The sequence below is a fragment of the Schistocerca gregaria genome, chromosome 3 (genome assembly GCF_023897955.1).
Source record: "Schistocerca gregaria isolate iqSchGreg1 chromosome 3, iqSchGreg1.2, whole genome shotgun sequence".
Classification (NCBI taxonomy): Eukaryota; Metazoa; Arthropoda; class Insecta; order Orthoptera; family Acrididae; genus Schistocerca; species Schistocerca gregaria.
Window position 1 is genome coordinate 243,928,810 of NC_064922.1, and position 23,949 is coordinate 243,952,758.

The 23,949-nt window shown below is 38.9% G+C and overlaps 1 protein-coding gene across 2 annotated transcripts in view; it reads right to left on the bottom strand.

Moving 5' to 3' along the window:
• Positions 1 to 4,380: 4,380 nt before the first annotated feature.
• Positions 4,381 to 23,949, bottom strand: part of LOC126354093 (transcriptional regulator ATRX-like) — a 479,559-nt gene continuing 459,990 nt past the window's right edge. For both annotated transcript variants that reach the window (XM_050003480.1, XM_050003481.1), the window contains 2 exons: positions 22,336 to 22,408; positions 4,381 to 5,139 (listed from right to left, as the gene is read on the bottom strand). In XM_050003480.1, the coding sequence (XP_049859437.1) occupies positions 5,048 to 5,139; positions 22,336 to 22,408 (165 nt within the window). In that variant the 3' untranslated portion in view covers positions 4,381 to 5,047. The remainder of the gene's footprint in view (positions 5,140 to 22,335; positions 22,409 to 23,949) is intronic.

Genomic DNA, 23,949 nt, shown 5'->3' on the forward strand with positions numbered 1-23,949 from the left:
TAACAAATCTAGCACTCAGCCTCTAAATTGCTTCAATGCCTTCCTCCAATCTGACCTGGTACAGATCCCAGACACTTGAACATTACTCAATACAATATAAACCAAAGTTGACCATTTGCCCTCCCAGCCACTGTTCTCACATGCTCATTCCATCTCATATCACTTTGCAACATTATGCCCAGATATTTAAATGACTTGACTGTGTTAAGCAGGACAGTAGTATTACTGTATCCAAACATTACAGGTTTGGTCTTCCTATTAATCCGCATTACTGTATTTTCTTTCCACAGTTAGGGCTATCTGCCATTCATCATATAAACTGGAAATCTTGACTAAGTCGTCTTTTATCTTCCCACAGTCAATCAACTTTGACACCTTATTGTAAACCACAGCATCATCAGCAAACAACCACAGATTGCTGCCCACCCTGTCTGACAAACGATTCATGAATATAGAGAACAACAGTAGTCCTATCACATCTCTCTGGGCCACTCTTGTTGATACCCTTGTCTCTGATGAACACACAGTTGAGGACAATGTACTGGGTTATATTATTTAAGAAGTCTTCGAGCCACTCATATATCTGTGAACTTATTCCATATGCCCGTACCTTCATTACCAGCCTGTAATGGGGCACTCTGTCAAATGCTTTCTGAAAATGTACAAATATGCAATCTGCCTGCTACCCTTCATCTATAGTTCTCAGTACATCATGTGAGAAAAGGCAAGCTGAGTTTCACAGGAGCAATGCTTTCTGAAAACTTGTTCATTCATGGGCATACGTTTCTCAGTCTCAAGAAAGTTTATTATGTTCCAACTAAAAATACATTCAAAGATCCTGCATCAAACCAAAGTTATGGGTGTTGGTCTGTAATTTTGAAGCTCCTTTCTTATATACTGGAGTCACCTGCACTTTTTTCCAGTCACTTGGGACTTTGTGCTGGCCGAGAGATTCATGATAAATGCAAACTAGGCAAGGAGCCAATATCAAAGCGTACCCTCTGTAAAGTCGAACTGGGATTCCGTCCGGACATGGTGATTTATTTGTTTTTAAATCCTTAAGTTGTTTCACAATGCCAATTATGCTTATTACTATGTCATCCACACAGGATTCTGTCCAATGGTCAAATGACTGTATGTTTGTTGAGCCTCCTGTGTGAACGATTTATAGAACATGAAATTTAAAAGTTCAGCTTTTGTTCTGCTATCTTCAACTGTCACACCATACTGATCAACAAGGGACTGGAAGGAAGCCTTATTCCTGCTTAGCAATTTTACATACAATAAGAATTTTCTCAGGTTCTCAGCCAATCTTTTGCTAAGGATTGACATTTGTACATTTGTAGTTGCTGTATGCTTCATGCATAGATCTTCACACAGACACATGAATCTCTACTAACCTCCACCTGCACGAATTATGCACTCTCTTTTGAGCTGAGAGTGCAACAGTCTCTGCTCCCTCAGCACCCACCAAATTTTGTTATTAAACTGTGGTGAGTGTTTTCCATTCATTATCCACTTACTATGCACAGAACTCTCCAGACCACAATTTACAATCTGCTTAAATTTTGCCTATAAATCCGCTACATCTGTCTTACTGAAACTAAGTGAAGCCAATTCACTGTCTAAGTGAGATGTTAATAACTGCTCACCTGCTCTATCTACCAGAAACATATTCCTAGCCTTCTTGATTGATTTATTAGCGTTTGTATACATGTCTTGATAAAGATCCAGTCGATAAAATGCAAACAAATGATAAAAAACACAAAGTTAAAACCCTCATATCATCCATGCAAGCTGACAACAAACACCATGCTCGCTGCCAGACTGCGGAGGATATGAGGATTTTAAATGTGTATAATGTTTTATTACAACAAAATAAAGAAAATCTTTTGTGAGCTCGATAGTGATGTATCAAGTGCTATCAAAACTATGAAAGAGGTCTCTACAGACAGCTTGTCTGGAAACTTCGCATATATCAATGCCAATTTTCAAGTGGTATCAAAAGCCTTCATATGACTGGAAGCTGCTGGTCCTCAACTACGTGTTGCCCTGGCTATTGTGTGACACGAGCAGAATGAGTTGGATTGAGTTCAGAATCATGTGGCTGACAAAGTGATCAAACAATTGCAGTGTTCTCCAGTGGAATTCTGGACATTCTACAAAGTGCACAATTAGTGTTACTCTTTCTACAAATACAACATTTGAAGACAATGGGCCAAAGTTGGTGTTCAGTGACATCACTGCCTGAAGGCTCCTGCATCATCCTGTGATGTGGAGAAGAGCTTTTCCAGTTACAAAATTATCCTCAGCAACACCCATAGTTGTTTGCCAATTGAAAACCTGAAAATGCACCACATGTTAAATACTTTGGATTACTTTAAAGTCGTGTGTAGTGGTTAAGAGCTTGGTTTAACTGTATGGATACATGTTACTGTTTTAAGTGCACTTTGTGATTTTTTCAAGCACATACAGAGATTTTAGAAATAAGTGACAGTTACTTTCAAACACAGCAAAAAAATAAGCACTATACCCACAGTTTGTTCAGAAGTGAATTTTGTATGACATGGTGTATAAAAAAATCAACAAGAATGCCTTGTATATAGTCATACTATGTTTTTTAAGATCATTTTAGGTCATAAATGCACACACGTCTTGGCGTTTTTTGGCTCATAAAAATCCAGGCCCTACCCATTACATTCTGCAAATAAGGAGCTAGTTGTGGTTGGCAAGAATGATGTTTTCTGAATTTATGCTGACTATGTGTTAATAAATCATTTTCTTCAAGGTAATTCATGATATTCAAACACAGTACAGGATGATTCAAAAAGAAAGAACAGATTTCCATCATTTATCATAGACAAACTATAAAAGATAAAAAAAAACATTGCATGTCATTGGATAGAGTATGATTTACAATTCTGACACAGCTGTGCTGCTGTCTGTAGAAACATGGCAAGTACACTACAAGAAAATTATTTTGTGTGTTGGAATTTGCGCAAAGGCAATCTGTTGTTCAACTGCAATGTGGACTGTGCATTCTGCCATCCATTTGGTACGAAGTCACTTCTACAAATCCTATTTAAGACTGGCATACAAAAGTGTTGTAACCTGGTTGCATATGAAAAGGGAAAAGAACTGGTTGACCACTCAAGTCTGATAAAAATGTCGCATATATCCGAGATGCATTCACACAAACCCCTCAGAAGTCCAAAAGATAAGCAGGTCAAGAACTTCGATTTTCTCAAACAGTGTGGCATGTTCTGAAACAGCATCCACATATGAAGCCTTACAAATTGCAAATACTGCAGCAATTGCACCCTGGGAACCATAACAGAAGGTACAAATTTTGCATTTCAATTTTCCACACTGTCAGGACACTTTTTCTGAATGACTTATCTTTTTTGACAAATCAGTGTTTGATCTGAGGCAAAATCCTGGTATTGTCATTAACCGTGAAAGAAATGCACCGAGACTGAATGTGTTTTCTGCCTTTTCTGTTGTAAAGTTTACGAACCCTTCTTTGTGGAGGAAACTGTGACAGGAATGTCATACCTGGACATGCTGCAAAATTGGTTGTTTCTCTAGCTTCACAAAGATTCTAATGACTTCATTTTCATGTATTCTTGAGGAGCGACACTATCTCACTATCTTACCAACACCAATTGTATTGGAAGAGGTTGTCAAGATATTTTTCATTGCTTTGGCCTCCCGGGGCACCTGACCTCACAACTTGTGGTTTTTTCTGTAGTTGTACTGTATATAAAAGACAAGAGTCTTTGCCACCTATGACAGCTACTCTTCAAAGAGCTTAGAAACTGAATTGTTGAAGCTGTCAATTTAATAACAGGGACCTGTTGATTTGTTTGTGGAAGGAAATGGACAACTGTTTTGATGTTTCTCGAGCAATGCATGGTGCTCTTGTTGAGCGTGTTATGGTGTCTGTGTGAACATAAAACTCTGAACCTTCCTCTATCCGGAGACATGTGCAATGTGTTTCTATCTTTCACAGTATGTCTTTAATAAACAACTGAAATCTGCTCTTTCTTTTTGAGTCATCCTGTATATGTTCCAAAATACTACTACTGCCAATCAACATCAGTGATATGAGACTGTAATTCTGATTATTACACCTATTTGCTTTCATAAGTATTGGTGTGACCTGTGCAACTTTCCATTGTTTAGGTGCTGACCCATCATTGAAAGAGCACACATATATGACTGTCAAGTATAGGGCTATTACACCAGCATACTCTGAGAGTAACCTATTTGGATTACTGTTTGAAAACACAGTATCTGTACTGTTCTTTAACTTTCTTCTTCTCACTTACTGCCTCTCCACCAGCCTCTGGGTGTGTGTATACATAATAAAGTGTTCACTTCATGGTACATACACATTCACAACATTGTGAATAATTTATTAAAACTGAACTTATTAATACTACAGATATTTTCTCACTTACAAAACCAAAATTACACATTTTCTAATGTATTTCATATTTCCAATAAATTTATACACACACAAACAAAATTACACATTGTCTCATGTATTTCAGATAACCAATATATATGTACACCCAATATTGTACATTCAATGGGGAATAGGAATGCAATGACTGTTTTAGTGTGTCAAATTTTCTCATCACCCAAAGAAAAACAACATACATTTGTACACCCAACACTGTAAATTCAATGGGGAATAGGAATGCAATGACTGTTTTAGTGTGTCAAATTTCCTCATCACCCAAAGAAAAACAACCATACAGCAATTCTTGCACAACACTATAACAAATGTGATTCTCAAGAAAAACAACAAATACTTCACGCCAGAGATTGTTATTACAGAGTCAAATTTCATGACCTAGTGTAACAATAACTGACCAATATATTAGAAGCCACATTTAATCCATAAATATTTTTTTAAAAACACATGTAAAAAAAATTATACCTTTATGTACAAACTAAATTCAGATAAATAATAGTTACTATATAACAAAAAGTTTTGTACACAAATAGAAGCACACACATTCATCTTAGTTTAAAACAACTAATCAATAATTTCAATACTGTCATCACTAGGTGTGTGTTGCTGTGGCAGTGAAGATACAGTGTTTTCCATCTGAAGACCCAGGTTTCTACCTGCAATAAAAGTTCAACACCATTAGTTGAGTATCTACTGAAACTGAATGTAATAACGTAATTGACTTTGTTTTGGTCTAAAAGGTTTTGATTTTCAGTTCAGCAGCTGGGTAAGAAGCAGATTAATTTGTCCAAGCAAACTTTTAAGAATAGGAAATTCTATAAGACTTCCATTACTACAATTGACAGCCAACAGGAAATTCTCAACAGCAAACAGTATATACAGTGCAGATGCAGTAGAAAGGTAACATCACTTTATGTCATATTTTTGGCACAAGTATTTCAGTGCTAACAACCACTAATTTTGAAGAAGTCATAAGTTTTTCATTTTCTCTCTCTCTTAAATCTGTATTCTATACATAGAGATTTTATCATCAGACACCACACCATGTTTTATTTGTGAAGTCATACTATCTGCAGTTACCATACATATACTTCATTAATTCTAGTTACGGCTGTGTGTCTATTAGAGCTGTATAATATTTAAATGTGTACAATATCTGGCAATTATCTAGCTTCAAAGGGAGGGCAACAAAAGAAGTTGAGGAAGAACATCCTCATGAAATGTGTGCACAAGCATGAAAGCAGGTGGAATGTGACAGGTACAAAAGGGAGAAGGTAAATCAGAAGAGTTGGCCTTGGCCACCCTTTTATCAGTGTTCATCCTTTCAAATAGATGATCTGCGCAGAGTAAAGTCTAGCACTTCAAATAAATTCTCAATCTGACAGCTGTCTCTGTCATAGTCATCAGAAGGAAACATGGGCAGAGTTCTGCTTATATAGGTGCTGTAGCAGTGTGTGGAACCTTACAGAGATGGAACAAAATGACATTACATGGGAAGGCGAGTCGGTAAACTCTTGACAGCTGTGGACTGCCATGGGATTCAGTGATATAAGATGGTGCAAGGGGCTGGACCCAGGTCTGAAACTGCATCTCCCACTCACCTACAAGTATCAAGCACTCACTCATATTAATTTCTGCTTGGTGTTTAAAGTCTGCCCTGTAGTTCATTAAATGTGTACTCCTGATCTTGGTTGAAGTTGTTGCAGTTTATTCTAATCTTGGCCACCTTCTTTATAATGGAGTCCTCAAAAGATGAAGCATGAGCCAAGGCATTCATCTTTTCAAATTGTATCTTTTGTCCACTCTCCAAGCATTGTTCCACCATGACTGACTTCTCAAGCTCCTGTTGCATCTGCTCAAAACAACACTCAGTGACAGAGCGAATCATTTAAATTATGTAGGTGCTGCCACATTACCAGGGCTTACTATAAACACTGGGTACTTGGAGACTTACACTGTTTTTAACAGTGTGTAATATATTTCATGTCTTAGTCTGGTCTCAATCAAGGTCTTTGCAAATTCCTTTCAAGATCAAAAAGACGGATGCTTGAGACTTGTCAAGTAGTGGCAGCAACAGTTTCAAATATTTTACTTGTTAGAAGAAATTATTACATTAAATGAAGGATATAAATACTTTTAGCAGCTGAAAACAACTGATGTTCTGTAGTTATGCACTAGTCAGGGAAGAGGTGTGAGCTAGTCCTTCCAGAAAGAATTAAGAAAATAGTGCTGAATTCCATACTTCTTCAAGGAAAGTAATTGTCTTAGCCAAGTGGTAGAGGATAAAGGTTCCTTATGAAAGAATTTTCAAGAAAAGAATCACATTGTGATAGGGTGCCAGGCAGGAAACAATACACAGATTAGGGCAGCAGAATCAATAATGTCTTGATTAACAATATCTTCAGCAACAAACAGTAAAGCTGTTGAGTTTGTTTTGGTTTGGAGGTATTGCAAGCAGTCCCAATTTAATAGCTCTAAGAGTCAGGTTAAAACAGAGTAGGATTGACTCCTCCTGTAATTTAAGGGGTAAAATGGTTTGGCTTGTGGGATTTTATGATTCATTGTCTTCATCTCAATAAGAAACAAAAATTGACACCATTGATAATAGAATATTTACTGCCTGTACCTTTTGTAAGGTAGGCAATTAGTATTAAAATAAGTAAATAAAAGTAATTTTTTCAATCCGAAACATGTGCAGTAGAAACAGAGATCAAAGAAAGCTTACTGCACAAGATTTCAAAGCATATTCTAAGCACTCTGTTGCTTGGAAGAATGACAAACCCAATAAGAATTTTTTTTTTTTATTTACTTCAATCTACAGTTGTGCTTTTACTTTGCAAAATGATTACAACTTTTGGTAATAAGTACGACCATCAAAATAAAAAAAAATATATGGCACACAAATAAAATACTCTTTAGCTGAGAAAGATACGAAATGAAACTTCACAGGTTGAGAGGGCATGTGGTGTTATTTCAAAAACAACAATATGGAGTGAACTTTACAAAGATCATGGCAGTATGAGCCCACGTATCAGTATGATATTGCACCACCCTCAGGCCTGGATGTAAGCACTGATTCAGTTGGAAGTCATTTCATAAAAAAAATTGTATCATCTTCTGAGACAGGCTGGTCCACAAATGCTGTAGGTAGTCCTTGATATCCTGGGCACTAGCACTGGGACACAGTTGGTCCTAAACATTTTATCTGGGACAGATATGAGGATCTTGTTGGCCCCATGTGAATAACTCAGCATTATTCACACCATTCATAGACACACTTGCCATATGTGGAAGAGCACCATCCTGATGAAAATTGGCACCCTGATAATGTCCATGAGACAGAGCACTTCAAGACATGGGATGTCCATGAGATACTGTTGTGCCATCAGAGTTCCCTCAACACCAAAGAGCTGTTCATTTACTCTTAAATCTTCGAATGTATGATGAAGCTCTTTCAACGTATATTTTTGTGCAACATAGTATATCACCCATCAATGAGTTGACATGATTAGGAATACTGTAACCTATTACATGTTGGTTTCTCAATGATTTGCAACTTCAACAGTAATTTCAGTGCTACATCCTCTATTTGGCCACCATTCAAAAGAGATGCCACAATTCCAGACGATGTGGGTGTCAGTGCAATTTTTTTTTGGGGATCATATGGTTAAAAAAATAAATGAAAAGATAAAAGTTTGGAGTGTGCCTCTGGGCATATTTAGAAAAAACAGTCGGCCACTTTGGCCTGTTATTGCATGCATAATTCTGTCATATGATATGCATTCTTTGAAAGATATGTTTGAACAAGTGTACCCAATTCATTGACATCAAAGTGTGTTTCTCATTGTAAATCACAATCAAAAAGGTCATTTGGAGAGTTATTCAGCACCGTCATTCACAAGTGTACCGGTGTTTTGTTAGATATTCCATGCACATGCCCTCAATCACAAACAAAGCCTCATTATATCATTATTCATGATCTGTGTGTGCTCAAAAGTTCAGATTCTGATTTGTACCACACAAACCATGTAGGATATTTTCACTCATGTAGTCTCTGTATTTTTCCCAAATATCTTTTGGATTGGATGGGAAGCCCACTGTCAATGCAATTGCAAATGATGTCTGTACTTGCTCTGATTGAGCAGTATTCAATGTATCAGCAAGTGAAGTCTCCCAGTGCGCACATTTTCAAGAAGATTTAACTCTTGGAAAGCTTCACAATAAGAGGCACATACCTAACAATTTACAGCTCTCAATTATTAGAAGGACGTAGGCTAACGTACACTGATTAACAGTAATTGCAAGTAAATGTAAAAAGATTCTGTACCATTTCAGGTGAATACTGTGCAAATGGCATAATATGTTGGTCAAATATAAACTGGGACATCCCACAAATCCTTTACCTTGTTTGTGACTTTGAAAGTTGTTCAATGATGCAGTCCATGCATAGTACATTGACACTTCAGAGTTATGTAGCGTATTAGCAAACATTTAATTCTTGCACAATGAGAAAAATGCAGTTAACATTGTTGGCAGTGACGTCCATGCTCTTGCATTAGCATTTTCTGTTGTGAAGTACATGTGCTGTTCATTTTCAAGGTCCACTGCCAATAGAACAACTGTTGGAAGTTCTTCATGGATTGGAAATGATAAACTATGTTATACCGCTCCACTGATGCTAATAAAGTAGCACCCCAGTTGTTATTGGTTGGTCTTACTGACGGATGCTGTTGCAATGCCTACTTCAAAATTGCCAGATAGCTTCCTTCACTCACATATTTTCAAATCTACTCAATCAATTTCACCGAATTGTGATTCTCAACACTAATATGTGCTTTGTATGTTTTCAAGAGTAATGGTGAATACAGTACAGCCCAATGATTATTCACTCCAATATCATTGTTTTGTACTTTTAAAGTGATAGATTCGCTGCCATCGTCAGTTCACTGTTGACAATACAGTGGATATCTGTCATTTCAGTGGTAAGTCTTGGAAAGTATCTTGGAAATTGTCTTTTGCATTTCCAATCAGCATGGTGAACTGTTGTTAAATAAGCCACCTGAACCATGAATCATGTTTTTGGTGATAAATTAAAGTAAGTCTGGACCAGTGTAGGCATCTGGTATTTCTGCTGAGATGTCTTGAGCAATCTGATGTGGTGCGACTTGAACCAACCAAATTAAAGAGTCTGTACATGGTAATTCTCTCATTCGCCATTCAAAGGATTACATCCAGCAGCGTGTCTTTAAAGGGACATGATGCTCCAAAGATGATTGTCCAGATAACAAAAATTCTTTCTTTCATCCCGTGTAGGTCTGCATGTAAATATAATTCAGGGATCTTTGTGAGTGAAGGGACAGAAGCTCATCACAGTTTCATTACAGTTGCTTGAGTGGTGTACAAATGCATACTCGACAAACGAACATTTATAGGTTCAAATGGCTCTGAGCACTATGGGGCTTAACATCGAAGGAACTTAGAACTACTTAAACCTAACTAACCTAAGGACATCACACACATCCATGCCCAAGGCAGGATTCGAACCGGCGACCGTAGCAGTCGTGCGATTCTGGACAGATGTGTTTAGCACCGCTCGGCCACCGAACATTTCTTCTTTTTAAATTTTTATTATTATTTTTTATCTGTTTTCAATGAAGTAGGTAGTTATTCATTCTGTGACCAAGTAGCTTAGGCTATCAAAGTCCAAAGAGCCTGATGAGTTAAATTAAACTCACATCCTACTATCTTCAATAATTTAGATGTAAAAGCAGTATCTGGCAATGGTGGTCAAATATTGACAATATAATATGCTGACTAGCTGGGTTTTGACAGAGGAGTAAAGTTTGATATCACAGAATCATAAAAAATAGCATAATCACAATTTTTAGAAATAAATTATGGAAAGAATGTTGGGAGGAGATTTTAAAAGCAGGTAGTGCAGATACAAAATTTAGTTACTTTTTAAACACATTTTTGTATTACTCTGAGTCTTATTTACCCTAAAACTAACAAAGGTAGAATTAATAAAAAGCAAGTACAGGGTATGGATAAATTTTACTTTTATAGTAACTTTTGCTAGGAAAGAACTGTACAGAATTTGAATGATCTGTAGAAAGAAAGAACTGTACCTAATTCAAAAGACAGGCTTTATTCAGGAGTTACTTGTAACTCTGTTAGATGATTATATTATATTAAATGTACTTTTTGTTCCAATATATCTGTAGTGAGAAAATCCAACAGGAGATAGAACATGTCAGAAAACATCAATATGCAAGGAATGTTTACCTTCCACAGGTCTCCAGTGAAATGTTGCTCATGGATGTCACAAAACATGTAAATCTTCAATACACTGAGTGCTTATAATAATTCTAAGGCTATTGTTGCCATGCATCATCACATAGAAAACTGATTTTACAACATTTATATACACTGATCACATTACCACACTGAATTTTTGCAGATGTCAGATTTACGCAATACTCGCATTATTAGATATTGTTGATAACACAGAAACATCAATCAGTTCTGCCACGAAATTCATCAATGGAGTAAGAGTTGGGCACCAGCAAAGCCTTCAGGCTGCTCTTAAACTGAACTTTATTACTAGTTAAATTTTTTATGGCTGCTGGAAAGTTATTGAAAATGTGTGATCCAGCATAATGGACACCTTTCTGGACCATAATAAGCAACTTTAAATCTTTGTGAAGATTAGTCTTATTTACAATATTTGATTCCATGTACTGTGATGTAGGTTTGAAGAAGAGAGAAATTTTTAATGACAAATTAAATTAAGGAATAAATGTAAGGGGTGATAAAAAAAAGTTCTCATTTGAGAGTATGCAATGTAGCCTGATTCCGATGCAGGTATGCAAGCATCGAAATATAGGCAAGGGTTAGTGGGGCATTTACATCCTTCTGATGTGCACACGGTAAATGCGGAAACGTGAACTGTGGCGCATTATTACCGAATTCGGCAAAACAGGACCAACATGCTGTTATTCTTTTCTTGTCTGCCAAATGACAAACACCAGTAGACATCCATCAGAGAATGTAGAATGTGTATGGGTAGCATGTCTGCTGAAAACTACAGTTGTGGAATGGTGTGCTAAGTTCAATGCTGTTTATAACAAAGCACTCACCATATCACAAACGTCATGATGCAAAGTTACACCAATTCAAGAGGGACACACTCAAGCACCCGCCCTACAGTCCTGATCCCTTCCAAGTCGATTACCACACTTTTGGTCCCTTAAACAAAGCCTTGAAGAGTCATCGGTTCCTGTTGGACGAAGATTTTGTAGCAGGTGGTTACAGGCTTTGCCATACAGGAGGACACAATGGTTCACCAAATGGGTATCTTCAACTTGGTGCATCGGTGAGACTGTTACCTAAATGCTCATGGGGATTTTGCCTCATTGGCAGACCAGTTGTGGACTGTACAGCCTTCAAACAGAAATTTTTTGAACACCTCTTACATACTGTGAAGTGGTAGTTAGTAACCCTAGTTGCTTAAGTAGGTCCCTGCTGGATGTTCTTGAGTTCACACCACAAGTAACCTGTATTACACATTTTCGACTTGGGAAACTTTGGCCTGGCTTGATAAGTTACCCCAAAAATGATCCCATATGACATTATGGAATCAAAGTAAGCAAAGTGTGGTGGCCTTTTTTTATTTTACATCACCTATCTCTGACAACATCCATACTGCAAATAGAGATTTGATTAAGAGCTTCAAAGTTCTGTGGAATGATCACCATAGTTGAATTTATTCTCATATTGTAATCCCAAGAATTGAACACTCTCAACTTCTTCTATATCGCTGTCGTCATATTTTAGGGATATGTGGCTGTCTTAATTTTTTAGACGTATATGAAGGTCAAATTTCTTACAACTTCTAAACTGTATACCATGCATTTTTTCAAAGTTTAGTAACACAAACTAGCTAGGAATCATTTATTAACATCCATGAAAATGTTACTAACTGAGCTTTGTTAGATTATACTTGATTTACCAGTTATTGCAATGTTTGTATCATAAGCAAACAAAACAAACTAGGAATCTGGTAATTTTGAGATTATAGGTCATTGATATAAACCAACTTTATGTGAAACCCAGTATTCTATTGAATGCCAAAAATTGAACATAAAAGGATGAAAAATAGATACTTTACATTGCCTTGGCATTGAATACTTTACTGGATAGTCAGCTGGAAAAGTATATAATATGTATAATCCTGCCATTTTTTCCCGCCACCACTGTTTGCAGTAGCATTTGGGTCTTTGTTTTAATGGCGGTGAAAACATTGTATTGTAGTACGACATTCAATTATCAAGCTGTGGATATCACCATAATAGGTCTCCAGTGTATAGCATCCGGCTGAAGTTCCACAGATGCTCTTCGGTCATCTTTTCCCCCTGATCTTGTATTGTCATGTCACAAGGGAGTGTAGTGCCAAGACAGGAATCACACCATGCTGAACACACAACAATAGTTCTATAATGAAACAGAACAAGTAAGAGCCGATGCAGCAAAAAATTGTGTTTTCTGGACCAAAAAAAAGTTAGTTTATGACGTGAAAAAGGCTAAGACAACCATGAAGAGGGAGCCACAGGATTACTGGCTGCTAAGAAACACTGTGACATAGTGACGATTGCGAATTAGGCTATGTTGGTCTATCCTGTTACAGAAGCTATGAGTACTATTCAATTTTACGTCACATAAGGCCAATCTGGCTATTGGTCACTGTGGGTGGAACAGGATGTTGAAAGAACGTTCACCCACCTGTAAGAACACTACCCTTCATGATACTGAGCTGTGCATTCTCCTCCATGAGCCTAGCTAGTAGAAGAAAAAAGTTGTTTTGAAAGAAGTGTTGTGGTCAAGCCAATGCCCCCCCCCCCCCCCCCCCCCAAGCTCAAGCTCATTGATTTTTAGTCCCATCCTGATAGAAAGTACACGTTTATAATGGTCTACCAAAATCATCTCATCTCACTAAGTTTGTAGTTCTCAGGGCTCTGAAATCAAACAGAGTGGCAGAAGTAGCCTGCAACCTTATCAACATATTTATGTTGCTTGCTCCTCCAATGACTCTACAGTAGAATAAATGCAGCCTATAGCCTAATTTACATGACGACAGAGGGTTGAGCCACTCATTGGGAGGAATGAGTTGCGAGCAAATGGTTCCATGTTTGACTGTAGACATGACACCACCAGTATACACTTCGGTTTTGTCGTTTTGAAGGTCTCTCTGTCGTGTCTGAAATGAAAGTTTTGGCAGCTGCAAGTCGCACGAGTTGTGGTGGAGTTAAATCTAGTTGCGTGGAATCAGTATATAAGAAGAAGAAGAAGAAGAAGAAGAAAAAAAAATAAGGAATGTGTTTAGATTCATGACTGAAGTTGCTCAGCATCCTTGCAGAAATAATTTATAATGGAAGACCCAAGAAGTCCTTTCAGTTATCTTAGAATGTCACCAGAAGTGTTCACATTTCTTCTAAGTAGAGTTAATTATGTGTAAGGAGTAAAGATAATGTAATGAATGAAGCACTGTTGCCAGAACTGAAATTACATACCATATTGTGTGCATTATCATCGAGAACACTCGGCATGTTATAAGATGTAGTTTTAGTTGGTTTTCACTAACACCAATAACTATTAATATTAACAGTAATAATTGTTAGCATTAACAGCAATAATTATTCAAAGCAGGCCACATTAAGAAGAGAATGGTGTGCAAACTACTCTCTTAAAAATAGATCTGTACAGTGACATTATTTCAAAATTCTAACATGTGTGAATGGGGATCACTACTGCGACATTTTAAATAGATGAATATTGAATAAAGAATGCAGCTTCTCGATTTGTGTAGCCTTCTTTCCTGTCAACAATATTCCTTAACAAAGAGTTGACCAACTCAAACGATGGGATTTAAGTCTTGTAGACGAGAGCATTGCCACATGTAGAATTACTCACTTGTATTTTTCTTATTTCAGTTGTGTATGTACTCCTAACCCAATAAATTTTGCCCTGCAGCTCAGATAAAGTCGAACCTTCTATGTTCTGATTGCACATGAAGGTTTCAGGAGCAGCAATATGTTGCTTATTTTTGAAATGAGCAGCACTGAAATCACACAAACACCTATGCAAAACATAGATATCCGAAAAGCGAACATTATTCTCCATTTCATATTTCAGTTTGTCTGCACTCTATGAACACCCATAACCTCAAAACTCATGCAACTAGTGTCGCCAAAGTTGGAAAACGCCGTAAGTGTTTAGTTTCAACGAGCTGCTCAAAAGCACGGCGCGCATGCGCAGTGGCTGGCAGCATAGTTGCCTGCAATCTAGTGTCGTCGTGTAAACTAGGCTTAAAGGATTATTGCCCCTCCTTAAATATCAGTCACGGTATATTGTGCCACTTACAAAGTCAGGAGAACATTGACAGAGCAAATCCGGGCATTGAGAATATGCTGTGAGCTTGGATACAAGAAGAAAACAACTAGCTGCAGGAGTAACAGTTTGCAGTTCATCCATCTTATGAAAAACAAAGCTTTTTATTCTAGGATTACCAGGTCACCATACGAAGCTCTGTTCGGCTGCAAAGGTAGAGCATGTCGCTCAGCGTCATCCCTGCCTGCTGATGTTTTACACGATGTAGAGACTGAGAAAGGTCTTGAAAAAACAACACAACAGCAGAAAGAAAGATGAGATGAACCAATGCACGAGGCACAGCTCTGAGCAGAAGACATATATGAGAATGCAATCCACGATGGAGGAAACCAAAACAGTGATGAAGCCATGGCTATCGAAGCGTCTCCATTTCTTTGGTTACTGAAAATCTTTCTTTTCCTGATACCTGCTGCATCTGCTAGACAGAAGCCAGCAGTGCTCATACATGTCAAAAGTGTGGATGAAACATTCATGTAAAACATGGATATACTCCTAAAGACGATGACAATGACAAAGCAGAAGGTTATGGGGTTAACATTCATTATAAATTTTACAGAAAACTTTGTTGGTATTGCATACGTGCGCAACAGATACACAAGGGTTGGAACTTAAATAGTGTCAACTATTTATTCACGGCCAATACAAAAGAGTTACATATTTGTGCTTGTTACTGTCCTTCAAAGTAGTCACCAGCGTTGTGTAGAACCCGTTGCCAGCGATGTGGAAGGCATAGTATACTGTTAGCAGAGCGTGTTCTATTGATGCTGCGAATGGAGCGGTCTACTGCCTGTCGAATCTCTGGAACAGTTCTGAAGTGAATGTTACAAAGTGATTCCTTCATCTTCAAAATCAAATCAAAGTCACAAGGACTTAAGCCCAAGGAGTATTTTAGATGGTACAGTAATTCCCAGTCCCATCGACTGAACAGAGAAGCCACAGCTTGCGCTGTATGCGCACGCGCATTGTTGTGCAAAATGATGAGTGGGTTGCACAGAAAGTGTCACCGCTTCTTTCACAAAGCTGGTCACAGGTGATGCTCCAAAAACGAACAGTAATACTGTGCACTGACAGTCTGCCGTGGAGGAATGTTATGCGTTATGATAACATCATCACAGTTGTACACGAGAATCACCATAACTTTAAACTGCTCCGTAACAGGTGCAAACATGTAACACTTTTGTATTGGTTGTTGCCACTATTTAAGTTCCAAACCACATACATATTCTTAAAATTATGAAACAATAAGGTCTTTTAGATATCAGCCAACAAGGCAGACTCATGGGAATAAATTTAATGAATTACAACCATTGATGGTATCTGTCATTGCATGTACACAAAGCAATTATGTTGCACGCTTACACCACGCCATGAACCTCCGAGCAAAGAAAGTACAAAAATATTACGGATCTTGAACAAAAAGAGTAGAGTTTAAGAAATATATTTCCTGTTTTCTAAAATAACTCCATGTATTATCACTACTTATTAAGTATTTATGTTATTTGACATGTGCATGAATAAAATTAAATGTAAGTATACATGAAAATCAAGAATATAATTTCAAAAAAATACCAGTTGAACTGGCTTCAGCTGCCGCAGACTGTGGTCATGTGTGTGTGTGTGTGTGTGTGTGTGTGTGTGTGTGTGTGTGTGTGTGTGTGTGTGTTTTTAACAAAGGCCTTGATGGCCAAAAGCTCAGTTTCCTTCTCTTTTTGTTGTGCCTACCTGCGACTCACCATCTCCACTGTATGGTGAGGAGCAACTATCTTTTTCATAACACTGTTATCCTTGAAAAAATATACATTAGCCTGGTCAACAATGATCAAAAATGGTTGAATAGGGGAAAAATATTTTTGTTCAGTGGTAGGAGTGGGCCACAAACAACATACTAAAATTCCCAACTGCTGGGATGTGACCATGGTGTGAGAGGGCTGTTTAAGGGTCCCTTTTTTAAGCTTTTGTTGAATAACTTAAAAATCATGGGTTCTATCAGAAATGTTTCCTTTTACAGAATTAAAGTACATTAAATTTCCTACAAAAAAATGTCCCATTCATTTTCTCTCCAAGACTAATAGCTTCCGCTTTTCAGGGAAGTAGGTTAACAATAAATATTAAATGTGTGTATCACACTTAAGTGCAGTAACTATGATAAAGGATAAATTGTTTACTGGGATTTGTCTGTTATCTACAAAGTGTGTCAGTACTACATGAAATCAAGATATGAGATACTAATATTACTAATGCAAGAAATGCATATGGACAGATTCTACATGAATCTCTGCACAATGTTCTATATTGCTAGAGGGGAAACTGATTCTTAGGCATCCTGAACATCAGTTGAAGCACTCCTCTGGAAGAGACAACTTCACCCACTATGAGTGCTGCTCACTTTTCAGTTTATAGACTACACCTCCCCAGCATTTCATGCATAGGTCTCTTATGTGAGTAAACAAAATAACTTCACTGAGCTTGTGTTCGAAGAGTGGAGTTATTTTCAGTTTATTAAGCAAGTATTTATTCGCACTTGTTAAGCGAGCGTTTATGTAAAATATGTCCTTATAAAAATGATTGAGAAGTATTTAATTTGTAAGTACGATGTGTCAATGACCTAACATACTGTTGGTGAGCAAGGGACTGGATCAGTAAATGCGGCACCTTGTTGCTGTCTATTGTTGAAAGCATAATGCAAAGCCATGTAACTGTTGAAGTCACTTAGTGGTGAAATAATACTGACCAGAAAGTTACTGCACTTCTCTTACCATTAATTGTGTTACTGGTAGGATGCATAAATCTCAGCCATTCGGGAAATGCTGGCATTTGTACAGTGGGCTGTACTGGGTGGAGCTACTTACCACACACCCACACTGGGTGTGAATATGTTTGATGGAATGAGAATGATCATATTCAGGTATAGAATAATAATCTGCTATGTGCTTTGCTTGACTTATGTTCAAATATCTGAAGTTCCATAACACCTAGGTGAAGTACCTCTGCTGCAGTTGATTATTTGAGCTGCTGAGCCTCTTAGTTAAGAAGTTGGGAGAGCTGAGGCTGAGATGAAGCATTTGATAACCCTCAAGCTGCGAAACATAGTTGAGCCTTTGGTACTGGAGACAATGAAATCAATGTTGTCCAATACATACTAACAGCACATTAGACTTCAGCCAGGCACTTCAATGTAGTAGAGAGCTGACACCTCGAGCTGTTGAACATTTTTACATGGTTTACATGGTTCACTTAACAACTACAAATACATATTCTCTTAATAAAATGTAAATAACCATATAATCATGAGCTCAGTGAAGTTACTTTCTCTACTCACATAAGACAACTATACAAGATATGGGAAGGTGAAGTCTGTCCATAAACTGAAAAGTGAGCACCACATGTGTTGGGTGAGGTCGTTTTCCCAGTTGTTAGTGCAGAGTTCTTCCTAATATCATTTCCCAGAAGAATGCTACAACTGCCATACATGAAGACTTAAGATTTAGTTTTCCTTCCAGCAGTGTAGAACAGTGTGCAGAGATTTACGTAGAATACAGCCAAATGTGTTCTTACCTCACTATTATTAGTAAATAATATTTGTATTCCATGTAGTATTAACACAGTATAAAATGAAGACCCCCCAGCATATCTGCAAACTGTGTAGGCAGTGACTCTTATGGTGAACTGTGGAAGGGTCAAATATAACTTTGTGAAACATCCCACAGTTACTACTTGAGAGACAGTGGAGGGAGCGAGCAGGAAATTGTCTGCCCACTCTTCAGCTTACAGACCTACGAAGGAGGGAAATGTATGACCACAATCTGGCACCACTCACCATGTCTTTAATCACACATCTGGCCTCCTCCATCCTCTCTCTTTCCTGCCTGTCACATCCCCATAACACAATTAATCCTTTAACATGATTCTAATGCACTTAGATGCAGCACACATATTTAGTATTTGTTCTTAACCCACTTCATTTGATAATAAACAATAATTAATACCATTAAAACACTATTTTAATAATATTAGAGAAGGAAAGTTGCTACTCACCGTCAAGCAGAAATGCCAACTCATGATAAGCACAACGAAAAGATTCACAAAATTGGAGCCATTGAGGACTTTGAAACCACACTGGGAGCAGCAGCTCCAGTGCATGATGGAAGTGGCGACTGGGTGGGGATAAGGTGGAGGCTGGAACAGGGAGGAGGAGCGATAGTATGATAGTATGGTGGGGGTGGTGGACAGAGAAAGAGTTGCAGTTTAGACGGAGGGCAGGAGAGAAGGAGTGTGTGTGTGGGGGGGGGGGGGGGGGGGGTAAGTAGTGGAAAGGAGAGAAATAAAAACAAAGTAAAAGACTGCATGTGGCAGTGAAATGATGGTTGTATAGTGCTGTTATGGGAACAGGGAGAGGGCTGGATGGGTGAAGACAGTGACTAACGAAGGTTGAGGCCAGGAGGGTTACGGGAACATAGCATGTATAGCAGAGACAGCTTGATGTTCGTCATGCCTGCATAGAATGCAGCACAATGGTTGCAGCTTAGCTTGTAAATCACATGACTGGTGTCACAGGTAGCCCTGCCTTTGATACCGAGCGGGGGTGGCGCAGTGGTAAGGCACTGGACTCGCATTCGGGAGGACGACAGTTCAATCCCGCGTCCGGCCATCCCGATTTAGGTTTTCCGTGACTTCCCTAAATCACTGCAGGCAAATGCCGGGATGGTTCCTCTGAAAGGGCACGGCTGACTTCCTTCCCCATCCTTCCGTACACCGATGAGACCGATGACCACGCTGTCTGGTCTCCTCCTCCAAACAACCAACCAACCAACCTGCCTTTGATGGGATAGGTGACGTTAGGGACCAGACTGGAGTAGGTGGTGGTAGGAGGATGTATGGGACAGGTCTTGCATCTAGATATATTACAGGGGTATGAGCCATGAGGTAAGGGATCGGGAGCAGGGGTTTTGTAAGGATGGACGAGTATATTGTGTAGGTTTGGTGGACGGCAGAATACCATTGTAGGAGGGGTGGGAAGGATAGTGGGCAGGAAATTTCTCATTTAAGGGCACAATGAGAGTTAATCAACACCCTGGCGGAAAATGTAATTCAGCTGCTCCAGTCCTGGATGGTACTGAGTTAAGAGGAGAATGTTCCACTGTGGCCGCACTCTGGGACTTTGGGAGGTGGCATGAGACTGGAAAGATAAGGCATGGGAAATTTGTTCAAAATTGAGAGGATAATTACAGTTAGTATATTTTGAGAGGGACTGCTCGTCACTGCAGATGCAACGACCACGGGTGGCCAGGCTGTACGGAAGAGACTTCTTGGTATGGAATGGGTGGCAGCTGTCGAAGTGGAGGTATTGCTGGTGGTTAGTAGGTCTGATATGGATGGAGGTACTGATGTAGCCATCTCTGAGGTGGAGGTCAACATCTAGGAAGATGGCTTGAGTAAGACCAGGTGAAGCAACTGGGGGAGAAGTTGTTGAGGTTCTGGAGGAATGGGGATAGGATGTCCTCACCTTCAATCCACATAGCAAAGATGTCATCAATGAATCTGTACCAGGTGAGGGATTTAGGATTCTGGGTTTTTAGGAAGGACTCCTCTAGACGGCCCGTGAATAGGTTGGCATAGGATGGTGCCATGTGGGTGCCCATAGCTGTACCCCAGATTTGTTTGTAGGTAATGCCTTCAAAGGAGAAGTAATTGTGGGTGAGGATATAGTTGGTCCTGGTGAGTAGGAAGGAGGTTGTTGGTTTGGAATCCATAGGGCGTCTGGAAAGGTAGTGTTCAATAGCAGTAAGCCCATGGGCATTAGGAATGTTAGTGTACAGGGAGGTGGCATCAATAGTGACGAACAGGGCACCGTGTGGTAAAGGGACAGGAACTGTGGAGAGTCGGTGGAGGAAATGGTTGGTATCTTTTATATATGAGTATAGGTTTCGGGTAATAGGTTGAAGGTGTTGGTCCACATGGCACCATCCTATGCCAACCTATTCATGGGCCATCTAGATGCAAAACCTGTCCCATACAGCCCCCTATCACCACTTACCCCAGTCCGGTCACTGACAACACCTATCCCATCAAAGGCAGGGCTACCTGTGAAACCAGTTATATAATTTACAAGCTAAGCTGCAACCACTGTGCTGCATTCTATGTAGGCATGAATACCAACAAGCTGTCTGTCAGCATGAATGGCTGCCGACAAACAGTGGCCAAAAAACAAGTGGGCCACCCTGTTAGTGAACAAGCTTCCAAACATGATAGCCCTCATCTCAATGACTGCTTCACAGCCTGTGCCATATGGATCCTTCTCACCAACACCAGATTTTCTGAACTGCAAAGGTGGGAACATTCCCTACAATAATCCTATGTTCCCATAACCCTCCTGCCCTCAACTGTCGTTAGTCACTGTCCTCACCCATCTAACCCTCTCCCTGTTCCCATTCCAGCAACCACCACTTCACCACCACACACAGTCTTTTACTTTGTTTTTATTTCTCTCCTTTCCGCTACTTAGCCATCCCTCCATCCTCAATGTCCGTCTAAGCTGCAGCACTTTCTCTGTCCACCACCTGCACCATACCATTCCACCTCCTCCCCACCCCAGCCTCCTCCTTACCCTCACCTTGTCACCACTCCCATCATGCATTGTTGCTGTTGCTCACAGTGTGGTTTCAGTATCTGAGACTGCAGACGTGTGTGCAAGTTGCATTTGTGTGTGTGTGTGTGTGTGTGTGTGTGTGTCATTTGCTGACAAAGGCCTTAATGGTGGAAAGCTATAACTCTGTGAATCTTTTTGTTGTGCCAATCATGACTCAGCATCTCCACTATATGGTGAGTAGCAACTTTCCTTCTCTAATATTGTTCCATTAAATACAGGTGTTCCGGTTGTTTGATTTCATTTTAATAATCTGTGGTTTTCCATCCCCTGCAATGCACAAACTATTACTCCCATAGAAAAAAAATGAAAAGGGCCTTTTTTATAGGAATTTATTGTAGCTTAATTTTGTACTGGGAATCATTTTTGCTAGAAGCCACATTTTTCATGTCATTCGAAAAAAATATAAAAATGTGACCTTTAATTCCCACCCCACACACTCACATCCTACCAGTTTAGTATGTTATTCATGGCACTCCCTTCTAAAACAGCACAAAAATTTGCGACTACATCATCATATAAGTGATTGTAAAACAATGTGTAGTGAATACTATTTATCCCTCTAAATTTCTGTAAGTAGGTAAACTGTGATTGGCATGTCTCATAAGTGTCATAATCACAGTCTATTTGTGACATTTCTTTTGTTTTCAGTATTGCTATAAGAGAATGGTCAAGGGATGAAGGTAAAATAAATTGTCTACCGTTATTTACAGTTGTACTTCATTATTCAAATATTAATGGTTTGGAACAAGTATAATCTTACCTCCATATGTTTTTGGTTGTCCAACTTGCATTATGGTTGGACTGATGGCACGCATCTGCCCAAAATCTTTAACCTAGACAGAGAAAGAATGAGTCAAACATGAAAAACAATACTATACATTATGTAATTGCAAAAGTAAATGGCACAGTGTTACAGTTATGCGTTACAGGAGTAATATCCTGAAACTATTTTTTTAAATATTTTATTTCTAATCATAGATGTGCATTGTTACTTTTTTCTTTGCCAAACTGCACAGATAGATGTGACTTTTCTGCGGAAATTTTCTTCATGATATTCATTAGTTTAAAACAGCATAAAAGACTGAGGTTGGATGAGATATTATTACAATCGGAACAGTTCAAGAAAAATTCCAATCTGTTATTGTGCCCAACATGTCGACGTAGCATGGCTGACATCCAGCGCTATTACTGCAATACTCCGCACTGGCCTCCATGCTACTTTCAGTCACTTACGATTGAATTCTTTTGCCTAAAAATACTGGGTACTGCCTTCCTACTCGGAGAAGATCTGGTCCCACGGGTCTTACTCAGCCCAAGTACTCTGCTTTGATTACAACTATACTCTGTATCTGTATAGTTATCACAACTTATCTATTCCAAACCAATACATTAGTACTACATCAAATAAGTCACTATTTGAAGAATCACCATGTGCTAGGAATTGTGACACTTTAAGTCATTGTTACTTGACTTCCCCTATTCTGATACTGCTCTACATGCTGTAGCATTTATTCCACAATTATCTGCCCTTCTTTGGCTGCTATCATTTGGTTTAAGGAGTGGTCCAGACCTGGCTCCCAAGTATTGTTAAGAAAGGTAGGATTCTGTTTAAATAAGATCTGTAGTGGTTCATCTGGCCAGTACAGCTCTGGCTGTGTCACACTAAATAGAGTAACTCCAGTGATGGTCACTTGTAAATGAAATGCTACTACATCACACCTAGTCCCGTTAGTTAGCAGTACACTGTCTCAAAACTAAATATTTTATCCTGGTGAGTTTCCCTTGTTCATGACAACCAGCTACCACCATAGTGTCATGTACACTGAATAGACCCAGTGGGGACCTCCTCCCCAAAAATAAGGCTTTGATTCAATCACCTCCTTTGGGCAATGATGTTCTCGCATTTTTCAGGATGCATGTGTCCCTACTCACTCTAAATTCGTGAGTTCAGTGTATGCTGACCACCCCATTCTGACATTTCTGGTTCTCACCCGCACTCATCTCCACGCGCCTATCCCTGTGTTCTACTAGAAGGAACTCTACTTTTTTCTCCTCACTTGCATAAAATTCCCAACTGCTGCTAGCTTCACCAGGTAAGTGTGCACTGTGTAACACCAAAATACATTGTGTTTCACAGTTACTGTTATTTTTACTGATATGTATAATTCCACACTACCTGTTACTACAGCCTCACAGCACTAAAGTAGTAAAATGTTACTACTCCCTCTGTTGCACTGTGGTAGTAAAATGGTTAAGTCCTGACTAGTCAGTTCCACTGGTAATTGTAATTCCAATGGCAAGTCTCCTTGCACTTTGAGTCCTCAATCCCTTCAGAAATTGCTTAGGCGAGACCCTACAAAAATTGCTTAGGTGA